The sequence below is a fragment of the Danio aesculapii genome, chromosome 17, assembly GCF_903798145.1.
Source record: "Danio aesculapii chromosome 17, fDanAes4.1, whole genome shotgun sequence".
NCBI classification, from domain to species: domain Eukaryota; kingdom Metazoa; phylum Chordata; class Actinopteri; order Cypriniformes; family Danionidae; genus Danio; species Danio aesculapii.
In genome coordinates, this window is record NC_079451.1 from 46,328,619 (window position 1) to 46,340,676 (window position 12,058).

General features: G+C 34.1%; 1 protein-coding gene across 1 annotated transcript in view; it reads right to left on the minus strand.

Moving 5' to 3' along the window:
* The window catches only part of LOC130244116 (putative uncharacterized protein C6orf183), an 18,937-nt gene extending 7,260 nt beyond the window's left edge, over positions 1 to 11,677 (minus strand). Inside the window, exons 1-9 of the mRNA XM_056476401.1 lie at positions 11,656 to 11,677; positions 10,972 to 11,107; positions 9,275 to 9,347; positions 7,873 to 7,983; positions 5,933 to 6,046; positions 3,887 to 4,081; positions 3,445 to 3,529; positions 2,621 to 2,772; positions 1 to 14 (exon numbers count right to left, since the gene is read on the minus strand). The exon at positions 1 to 14 is cut by the window's left edge and continues 139 nt beyond it. Of these exons, the coding sequence (XP_056332376.1) occupies positions 1 to 14; positions 2,621 to 2,772; positions 3,445 to 3,529; positions 3,887 to 4,081; positions 5,933 to 6,046; positions 7,873 to 7,983; positions 9,275 to 9,347; positions 10,972 to 11,107; positions 11,656 to 11,677 (902 nt within the window). The remainder of the gene's footprint in view (positions 15 to 2,620; positions 2,773 to 3,444; positions 3,530 to 3,886; positions 4,082 to 5,932; positions 6,047 to 7,872; positions 7,984 to 9,274; positions 9,348 to 10,971; positions 11,108 to 11,655) is intronic.
* Positions 11,678 to 12,058: the final 381 nt, after the last annotated feature.

Sequence of the window (12,058 nt, forward strand, 5' to 3'; positions counted from 1 at the left end):
AACACATACAGAACCTACGGATATACAGCAGAAACAACACCTGACACTTTATCGGGCCAATATTTAGACATTAACTGCACTGTAAAACCTTACCTAAAAGCTAAACTCAAAGGTTTTAAGACATTAAGTTACTAGTGTATCCAAAAATGTTCTTTTATTGTAACTCTAATCATTTATTCATTATTATTATATAATATTTATCATTCTTATCTTTTATCATATTCATTGTTGAGTGAAATAAACATCACTGATGCTTTGCCACAAGCAGTAACTGCAAGATCAACTAAAGATACAATATTCTTAAAAAAAAACAATGGATTTTATTTGGTTTTTGATATTTTTATCATGTTCTCCTGTTTTATGATTTATGCACGTTATATTCCTTTACATATGCCCTACAGTGGGGAAAATCATTTTTCTCGGTAAACATTTTTCTAAAGGTGCTGTTGACTTGAAATATTCACCAGATGTTGGTAAGAAGCAAAGTAATCCATATAATGCCCAGACAGCAGCTGAAATACCTCAATAGCTCTTCAGCAACCCTCTGCCCTTCCTCTGTGAAAATGAATATCAGCTGCTTCAGTCCAACATCTACATTAGCAGGAGGATGAAGATGAAACCAGGGCGGACATTTCAGCAAGACAATGATCCAAAACACAGGCAACGAAACTCTCAAATGCTTTCAGAGAAAGAAAATCAAGCTGTAGAATGGCCCAGCCAATCACCTGACTTTAATCCAATAGAAAATACTAAATTAAAGATCAGATTTGATAGACGAGACCCACAGAACCATCAAGATTTTTACACACTGTTGAAAACTCACACTTGAGCAATGCATGTGACTTCATTCTCCATTGGAGAGGCGTCTTTAAGCTGCCATCACCAAAAAACCCTTTTATATAAAGTACTAAATACACTTTAATAGTTTAGCATTTTCTCCTTGTGTCATTCCATTGTTATTACACATAAATCATTTTTAAGATTTTGTTTTTTTTGGTTTGTTTTATTTTTATGTTTGGGCTTTTACCAAAATCTGGTTCAATTTCATGTCATCAGCACCTTTAGAAATATTATTCCCAGGAAAAAACTGAATATATTTTGTCCTAAAATTATACAAATGTACAAAATTATACAAATGTATTTCATGTTTTTTGCAGGTTGACGTTTAAAATATGTTTGTTATTCTTAGAATTATGATTTTTCTTGTCAAAAATCTCTTGAGTAATAAAAGGTCTTTATAAAAAATGTCATTTTTCCTTGGTTGGCCTAAAACACTGTTAACAAACCATTAAGTAAGAATATTATAATTAACAAATAGCTGCATATTAATAGTTATGTAATGGTTGGGTTTAGGGGTATTGGGTAGGATTAGGGATGTACAATAAGATCATACTTTTGTAAGTACTAATAACACTTCATATCTTAATAAAAAGGAGGTAATAAACAAGAAATAAAAGTAACTAATTGTGGGAATTAAACTAAAGTGTTACTTTTTAATTATTAGTTTATTTATGTGGATTCTTATTGTTTAATCTACACTACCTGACGAAAGTCTTGTCACCTATCCAAGTTTTCGTAACAACAAATAATAACTTGATTTCTAGTTGATCATTTGGTATCAGAAGTGGCTTATATGAAAGGCAAAGGCCTCTAGATTACACTTATTTTATCAAAATAAAATATGATCATGTCTTGATTTTTAATGATTTAATTAGGACAGTAATGTCACAAAAAAGTCTTATCATTTAACAGAAATAACGTACAATATAGAATATAAAGTCATGGTGCAGTGAAAAAAGATTGAATATTGTGTTTGACTCCCATTAGCTTGGAGGACTGCATCCATACATGTCTGCAATCACTCAAATCACTTATTAATAAAGTCATCTGGAGGCAAAGAAAGTGTTCTTGCAGGACTCCCAGAGTTCATCAAGATTCTTTGGATTCATCTTCAATGCCTCCTCCTTCATCTTACCCCAGACATGCTCAATAATTTTCATGTCTGGTGACTGGTCTGGCCAATCCTGGAGCGTCTTGACCTTCTTTGCTTTCAGGAACTTTGATGTGGAGGCTGAAGTATGAGAAGGAGCGCTATTCTGCTGAAGAATTTGCCCTCTCCTGTGGTTTGTAATGTAATGGGCAGTACAAATGTCTTGACACCTCAGGCTGTTGATGTTGCCATCCACTCTGCAGATCTCTCACACGCCCCCATACTGAATGTAACCCCAAACCATGATTTTTCCTTCACCAAACTTGACTGATTTCCGTGAGAATCTTGGGTCCATGCGGGTTCCAGTAGGTCTTCTTCAGTATTTGTGATGATTGGGATGCAGTTCAACAGATTATTCATCAGAAAATTCTACATTCTGCCACTTTTCTAAATGATCAACTAAAAGTCAAGTTATTATTTGTTGCTCTAACAACTGAGATCAACAACAAGACTTTTGTTAGGTAGTGAACATTATATTGTAAAATGATTTATTTTTCAGAATGCACCAGAATTTATCATGCTGTAGGGTTTAATATTTCATTGATGGTTAGTGTATGTTGTATTGGATTGTTTTAGGTATTAGGAATTAGATATTAGTGTATTAGGTTAGTGTATTTTGATTAGGATTACCTGACTGAAGAGCTCCATTTCATCTGCTGCAGTCTTGATGCTGTTTGTGTTGTACTCAATGTTATAATGTGACAGCAGAAAATCCAGCTGGACTTTAAAATCCTCTAAATTGATTGAATGCAAGGGAAGCTCTGGCATCGATACAAACACCCCTGATGGGTCAAAAAAATAGATTAATGCATGACATATAATGTACTATTCAGTTCATGGATGCACAATATTCCTTTTCATTCAGCTTAGTCTTCATTTCAGAGGTCGCCACAGCAGAATGAACTGCCAACTATTCCAATATATGTTTTACCAGCCTGATCTCACGAGAAAACGCAAATATTTTGCGTTTTGTCAGTTTAGTGGCTAATTCGGAGAATTCGTACAAGTTCAGTCGTACGAAATTGTACGATTTTAAAAAGGAGGCGTGGCACCGATCCCCACCCCTAAACCCAACCGTCATTGGGGGATGAGCAAATCGTACTAAATTGTACGAATTAGATCGTACAAATTCATACGAATTAGCCACTAAATCAAAAAGTTACGAATTGCCGTGAGATTGTGTTGGTTTTACGCAGCGGATGCCCGTCCAGCTGCAACCCAGTATTGGGAAACACCCATAAACACTCATTCTCACACACACACACATACACTACACTGCGATTTGTGGATTATTTGCTAAATTTAAGTATTATAGAGTGAAAGTTTAGCATTGGTACGGCACATGTATTGTTAAGCCCATGTAAACATTTCAAGTGAGTGTTTCCAAATGTTTAAAACAAAAAATTTTCCCTGATTTTAAACAAAATTTAACATCAAAATGAGTTTTTTTTTACCATCAAAATACGCAGGAGATGTCAGATCTACAGCTGTAGAAGTGTGATCTTCAATCCACTCAGTCGAAGGAAGATAATGAACAACCTGCAACCAACAAAATATAAAAATAAAAGCAGAATGTCTTTTGTAGTGACAAAGATAATAGACACTAAGAGGGAAATGTAAATCTCTACACTCTAAAGAGTCTTATTTTATACATTTTTTGTTATGAGAGCAAATGAGAACATAAAAATATGTTTGTTGTAGTTTGAAGTTGAAATGTTCGCAAAGTCCGAATGTTCGCATGTTTAAATGTCTAATAAAAATCAATTAATTAAATTAAATTATAAATTAAAATGACTTTTTTTACAATTTTGTATTATGTTGTGGAAATCTACCGCCTTATATTCTTTTTAGAAGGTCACGACTTAAATATTTGGCTATATTATTGTGTTTCCTCACATGCAGAAAGTTGTGGATGTGTTTGACGGAGTGCAGATGACATATAAGCCACTGCAGGTAAATGTTGATGTCCTCCTGTGTGATCACAGCGATGGGACTCTCCAAACCCAGCAGCATCTTCTCTCTGGATACGGCAAGACGACGTGCACGATGAACACAATCCTCAAATTCAGCCGTTAAATGTGTGATCTGCTTCTGCATAAAAGGACCAGAGACATGATGAATGTACTCATTTTGTCACTGAATGCACAAAAATATTCAGAATTAAATGCATTCATTTAGTCACTAAATGCATATAATTACTCAAAATTCCATGTATTAATTTAGCCACTGATTACATCAAATATTCTGAATTTCATGCATACATTCTGTTACTGAACGCACAAAAAAAATCAAAAATTGCATGCATTTATTTTTCTATTGAATGCATAAAACCACACAAAATATCATGCATTAATTTTGACACTGAAGGCATAAACAATATTTAAAATTCCATGCATACAATTTGCCACTGAATGCATAAAAATTTTGAATTTCATGCTTCATTTTTGCCAATGAATGAACAAAAATATTACAAATTACATGCATGAATTTTGCCACTGAATACAAAAAACCACTCTAAATATTATGTATTCATTTAGCCACTAAACGCATAAAATACTGAAAATTCCATGCATTAATTTTACCACTGAATGCAATAAAATATTCAGAAATTCATGCATTTATTTTGCCACTGAATACATAAAAAAATTACAAATTTCATGCATTAATTTTGTCACCGAATGCATAAAAATACAAAAATATCATGAATTAATTTACACAAAATGCATACAAAATACAAAAAATTCCATGCATTCATTTTGCCACATAATGCACACAAATATTTTAAAGTTCATGCATTCATTTTGCCACATAATGCACACAAATATTTTAAAGTTTATGCATTCATTTTGCCACTGAATTAATAAATTTTAATATTTGACTTAATTTTTACTCTGAATGCATTAAAAATTCTGAAAATTCCATGCATTTATTTTGAAACTAAATGCATAAAAAAATCTGAATTTTATGCAATCATTTTAACAATGAATGCACAAAAATATTACAAATTTAGCATTACTTTTGTCACTGAAAGCATAAAAATACTCAAAATATCACATATTCATTTTAACACTGAATGCATAAAAATCCTGAAAATTCCACGCTTTAATTTTGCCACTGAATGCAGACAAATATTGAGAAATTTGTGCTTTATTTTTGCCACTGAATGCACAAAAATATTACAAATGTCATGCATTAATTTTGCCACTGAATGCATAAAATACTCAAAAATACAGAAAATTCCATGCATTAATTTTGCCACTAAAACTGCATGAAATATTTTGAAGTTCATGCATTAATTTTGCCACTGCACAAAAATATTAAAAAAATATTGATACAATTCCGTGCATTAATATTACCAGCGAATGTAAAACAAATACCAAAAATTCCACACATTTATTTTTCCACTGAATACATAAAATATTCAGACTTTACTGCATTCATTTTGCCACTGAATGCAAAAACAAATCAGGCATTAATTTTGTCACTGAATGCATAAAAATACTGAAAGTGCTTTGCATTCATTTTGCTACTAAATGTTTTAAAAATATTTTGAATTTTATGCTTTCATTTTGACATTGAATGCACAAAATGAATACACCACTGATTGCATAAAAAATTATCAAAAAATCATGCATTAATTTTGACAATGAACGCATAAAAATATTCAGAATTTCATGGATAAATTTTGCCAGTGAATGAACAGAAATATAAAACTTTCCTGCATTCTTTTGCCCCTAAATGCATACAAATACTCAAAAACAATTGAATATTCATGCCTTAATTTTGTCACTAATAGCAAAATATTATTAAAATATTCATGAATTTATTTTGCCACTGAATACATAAAATCATACGCATGAATTTTCCAACAAATTGAAAAAATATATATAATGCATTCATTTTGACACCAATTGCATAAAATAATTGGAATATTATGCTTACTTCATACTGGGGATGTAGTTTCTTCAGGACAGTGGAATGGCGGCCAAATCTCCTCCATCTGAGCATCAGCTGGTACTTGCACCGTGCCAGTTTATACGCTTGATCAGTGTAAAACTGAGCCAGAATGATCAGAAATGTTCATTAAAGAAGACTAAACTGGTCAAATCAGTTTATTTACAGCAGCTTTACAAGAATAAACGGAATCAGTGATGACAATTTCATCAAATATACACTCTCAAAAACAAAGGTAGAAAAACTGTCACTTTTTCATAGGGCACACGTTTCTATTTTTAGGTACCATTATGTACAATCTGTAAGAATACCTTCCTTTGATGAACCAATTTGAACTCTTTTGGTAAAATTGTGTATATTTTGAAAATATACCACCCCAGTCACAGTTCTTATACCTTTATTTTGGAGAGTGACCAATTAAAAAGCCAAAGGCAAGGCAAGTTTATTTATATAGCACATTTCATACACAGAGGCAATTCAAAGTGCTTTACATAAACAGGAATTAAAGAGACAAGTATAAGAAAAAAAAAAATAATAAAAATGGTAAATAAAAACATAAAAACAGACAAAATGTGTTATAAAATAATGAAAAAGAAGAGAAAAACATAATAGTGCGATCTGTCGGACGTAGCACAGTGCTCATTCAGTAAAGGCACAGCTAAACAGATGTGTTTTCAGTCTTGATTTGAATGTGGCTACTGTTGGAGCACATCTGATCATTTCTGGAAGCTGATTCCAGCAGCGAGGGCCGTAGTAGCTGAAAGCTGATTCACCCTGCTTTGACTGAACTCTTGGAATTTCTCGTTTATTTGATCCTAATGATCTGAGTGATCTGTTAGGTTTGTATTCAGTGAGCATATCTGTAATGTATTGAGCTCCTAGGCCATTTAGTGATTTATAGAGCAGTAATAATACTTTAAAATCTATTCTGTATGTAACTGGGAGCCAGTGAAAAGACCAGAGGACAGGTGTGATGTGCTCTGATTTCCTGGTTCTGGTCAGAATCCTGGCAGCAGCGTTCTGGATGAGCTGCAACTGTCTGACTGTCTTTTTGGGGAGGCCAGTGAGGAGGCCATTACAGTAATCCACCCTGCTGCTGATAAAAGCATGAACAAGTTTCCCTAAGTCTTCACTGGAAACAAAGCATCTAATTCTTGCAATGTTTTTGAGATGATAGTATGCTGATTTACTAACTGCTTTGACATGACTATTAAAACTCAGATCTGACTCCTTAGTCACACCAAGATTCTTGACCTTATTTTTTGTTATTTGACCCTTAGAGCCAAGGTACGCATTCACCTTGAGAACCTCATCTCTGTTACCAAACGCAATGACATCAGTTTTCTCTTTGTTTAACTGAAGAAAGTCCAATTGTTAATTTCATCAATGCATTGGCAGAGGGTGTCAATAGTAGTCATTAGGCAGTAAGGCTAGGTAGATCTGAGTGTCATCAGCATAGCTGTGGTAGGAGATTTGGTTCTTTCTCATTATTTGGCTCAGAGGGAGCATATAAAGGTTGAACAGGAGAGGTGCCAGAATCAAGCCTTGTGGGACTCCACATGTCATGGGTGTCCACCTTGAACTATGGTCACCTATACTGAAATGGTAACCTCTCCCTTCAAGGCAAGATCTGAACCATTTGAGCCCAACCCAGACAGCCCAACCCAGTTTTCCAGCCTATCCAGAAGTATGCTGTGATCGACAGTGTCAAATGCGGCACTGAGATCGAGCAATACCAGCACTGTTAGTTTGCCTGAATCTGTATTTAGGCGGATATCATTGATTATCTTTATAAGGGCACTCTCTGTACAGTGATGTGGTCTGAAACCAGATTGATAAAAGACAAAAGAGTATTTTTTCTTCTCAATTCAGTGCCGTTCAGGGTTCAAAATAGTTGTGTATTATGAAATGAGCTCAATGAAACAGACCTGATGCAGCAGTAAAGGCAGACCGTCGGCTTTGTGCTCTTGATTCAGACAGATCTCCATCTCTCTCTGAGCCACTTCTGCTTGAGAAACTACAGGCTTAGTGGACGACACCTAACATTTACATCAAAGACAGCATTAAATGTCAAATAAACCACCGCAGGCACACGGAGAAGCTAAAAAACGTTAAAGGGGACCTATTATGCCACTTTTAACAAGATGTAAAATAAGTCTCTGATGTCCCTAAAGTATGTGACATTTCAGCTTAAAATACCACACAGATAATGTTTTATAACTCTTTGAAAATGCCCCTTTTAGGCTTTGATCCAAATTGTGTTATTTCGGTCACTGTCGCTTTAAATTCAAATGAGATTGTGCTCTTTTTAAAAGAGGGTGGAGCATAGTGGCAGACTCAAAAGCAATGCTCGGTCCCAATTCGCATACTATCCGTCCTAAATAGTATTTGAAAGTAGAATTAGTATGTCCCAAATCGTACTATGTTGAAAAGAGTATGCCAAAGGTTCCAGTATGGTTTACTCTTTCCTGTAAAAACTCGAAGTGTAGAAGAGTCCATACTCTAACCGCTGATATTGACCACAATACATTGCGCGTAGGACGTGAATTCGATTTAGAACTACAAACGCAGGTGAAAAGTGTAAACAAACTTCAAACATGATGGATGCGCGAGACCAACCGTCAAGTAGAGAGGCTTCGGAAAAGATGCTTGTATGACTGTTAATTAACATCTAGCCCACTGGAACATGTTTTAATTGCGTTTTCTGTGTTATATTTCATCTGCAACAACGATACTGAACTTATCAAAACATCTGAATGCAGAATTATCGAAACACCTGAGGAGATTTCTCTGCATGAAAGACTCGTGAATGGGAGATTAACCTGTTGCTGCTGCTTCTTCTCCATAAGGTAAATTAAATATGAAAGAAATGTGGATGATGTGTGGATGATTGACAGGGCTCGTAACTAAGCAACACAACGATCTGTTAATGAGGAAGTAGTATGTCCCAAAAGCTTGCATACTCTTCTGTTATACACTCAAAAGTGTGTACCTTTCCTTCACAAAAAAAGTACGTACTTTTAGGGTGTAGTATAAGTATGCGAATTGGGACGCAGCACAAGATTAACATCCTATGCTAATGAAGGAGAGATTGTCACTAGTGGGCGGGGCTTCCCCCTCTGATGACACGTACAAAGAGTCAAAGTGTTTCTGCAGACTGTTTTTATCAAGTGGGATTATAAAATATATAATTAATAAATTTTTACCTTTACATATTGGCTATATTTACACACTGTTACCACACAACTGTGTTTAAACCCCTTACAAAAGGTGAGTTTTGCATAATAGGTCCCCTTTAATTCAACCTAAAAAACTGTAAAAAAAACTCACCTGCAGCGCTTTGTGAAGCACCTGCTGTCTCTCCAGACGAAAGTAAGATGCATCTTTTGGAATATGGACAGAGCTGAAAAGGACAGCAAAACGTGATTACATATAATTTATCAATTTTTAGTGCTGAGCAAAAATTAATCGCAATAATTACTCGGATAAATCGCATCCAAAAGAAAAGTTTGTTTTGATTTAAACGTGTGTGTGCTGTGTTTATTTAATATGCGGATATAAATACGCACATGTATGCATATATTTGAATTTTTTTCATTTATATTTAGATATAAATTAAGCATGGATAGGATACAGATTATCCATAAATTTAAATATACATGTAATACAATTGTTTTGTGTAATTTTGTTTTTATAAATGTGATTATACAACAGTTCTGTCAGGTTCTCGAATCTGATTGGCTGATAGCCGTGAGATATTAAAGTAATATCAGCACTCCTCAGCCTCTTCACCATTGTGTATTACTCCGCCCACACAAGTGGCAAGCAGAGGAGTACAGTTTGACAAATATTGCTGCTGTTGGACAACATAATTTATTTTGAGGCTTTTTAAGCCAGATTGTAGTTGTTTAGATTGCAACTATGCAGTTTATTTATAAGGATAGTGCCTATTTTTTTCTTAAAATTCATAATTTCGGCGCGCATCAGCCTGTCATACTAAGCACTGCAAAGACGGTTGACGTTCCACCACAAGATGGGAACAGAGACTGCATAAGTCCTTATAATCAGAGTAACATTCAGCATAAACTTCATACTACAGCTGATCAAATGATTATAAATCAGGTAAATGACATTCTAAATTGATCTCTCTCTTTTGCATGTTGTAGTGCTGTATTTACACCGAAATAATCTGGCAGTGTTTGTTTGCTTTGGATTTTCAGGGTTAATTATTGTGATCTCTCAATTGCAACAGAGAAATACTGGGACATTTCTGTAGACTGATGGCATTTCATGCCGTTCAGCCTTATAATCTTAAATGTTTTGTTATCACTTTAGACATTACGCTAGAGAATCATTCAAATACTAGCTCTAAAGTGACGTTGTCAGCTGCAGATGTTAATGAATGGAAGAAAGTAGTTCATACGAAAGGACTTTCTTTTTTATATACACGATTATGTCATCAAACTGTTGTATAAACGCAATATCACACTCATAGCAATGCGATATGGCTGTATATTGTCACTGGTGGGACACTAAGGCACTCGGCTGGCAGCCTCAAGCCAACGCACATCTCCCACCAGTGCTGATATACAGCCATATCGCACTGCTACTCGTGTGAGTTTGCTCATGTATCACATAAACATAATAAATATATATATATAATACACACACATACAATATATTATGTCAAAACAAACTTTTATTTTGGATAATCTTTGCCTGGCACTAGCAATTTTAAATAATTAAATAAAACATAATTAAGTAAAGATTTCGCTAAAAAAATAAAATAAATAAATAAATAAATAGAAAGTAAATCAAATATCCATGAAATTATTAAATATATGATATGTATGTTTACTGATGTTATGCAATCAATTTTAGTTACCTGAAATAAAGCTCAAGCAAAATCAAGTTAATGAATAAAACCATGAATAAAACTTAAATACATACATAATTCAATTAATAACATCTGTTAACGACTTATTAATGAAAATGATAATACTTATAAGTGCAATCAGATGTCTGACCTGTATGGTTTTGAGGATATTTGATGTAAAATGTCCTTGTCCTCAATCGCAGTCCTCAGAGAGTGAATCTGAGCTCTCAGTTCTTCTTCCAGCTCCTCCACCTTCACTGGCGAGCTGTAGGTCTGTGACATCTTCACTTCTCACAACAGCTGAATGAACTCGTGTATTTGTTAAACTTACTGTATTAGACATACACGTAAATGAGACTGCAAGGTGCGCGCTCAAATTATAGATAAAGAAAACACGCACGCGCGCGCGCACAAAAGAACTTTACAAAGTATTCCATACGTTCCAAACTTTCGTTACAATGTATCAGTGTTTGAGTCGTTGCTATAGTGACGCCAGACGCGCGCTTGAATTATAGAAACACACACACAAACAACAAAGTATTCCATTCGTTCCAAACTTTTGTGGCAATGTGTCAGTGTTTGAACCGTTGTTATAGTGACACCAAACGCGCGCCTCAAAGGAATGGCGGTAAATCACGGCTACAACAGTGCTTATAATTAAGTCTAGATGGTATACAGCTGAGGATACTCACATCAATACAGCATAATTTTGTGACATTCATTCATTCATTGATTTTTCAGCTTAGTCCCTTTATTAATCAGGGCTCGCCACAGCGGAATGAACCACCAGTAGTTGTTGTAGAATTATTATTGTTGTTGTTGTTGTTATTTTTACCGTTGTCCTTTTTTACTGTCATTATTTCTATCATTACATTACTATCATTGTTGTCACTCCTTAAGACTGATATGTTTCTGTCTTATTTATATCTATGTTATTTGCTTCATTTAATGATATGTGTGACCTATAATAATTTTCAACTTATGCATGTTGTATAATATATATATATATATATATATATATATATATATATATATATATATATATATATATATATATATATATATATACACACACACACACACACCTGCCAGTACCTGACTGTTTTGTTTTTTTCTTGCATTTGTATGTGATCCAAATTTGTCTACCTTTTGCATATTATTACAAAAAAATATAGTTTATACAATTTCACTTGGGTTTTGAGTTTAAGCTGAACCAAATATTATTAAATTATTTCATG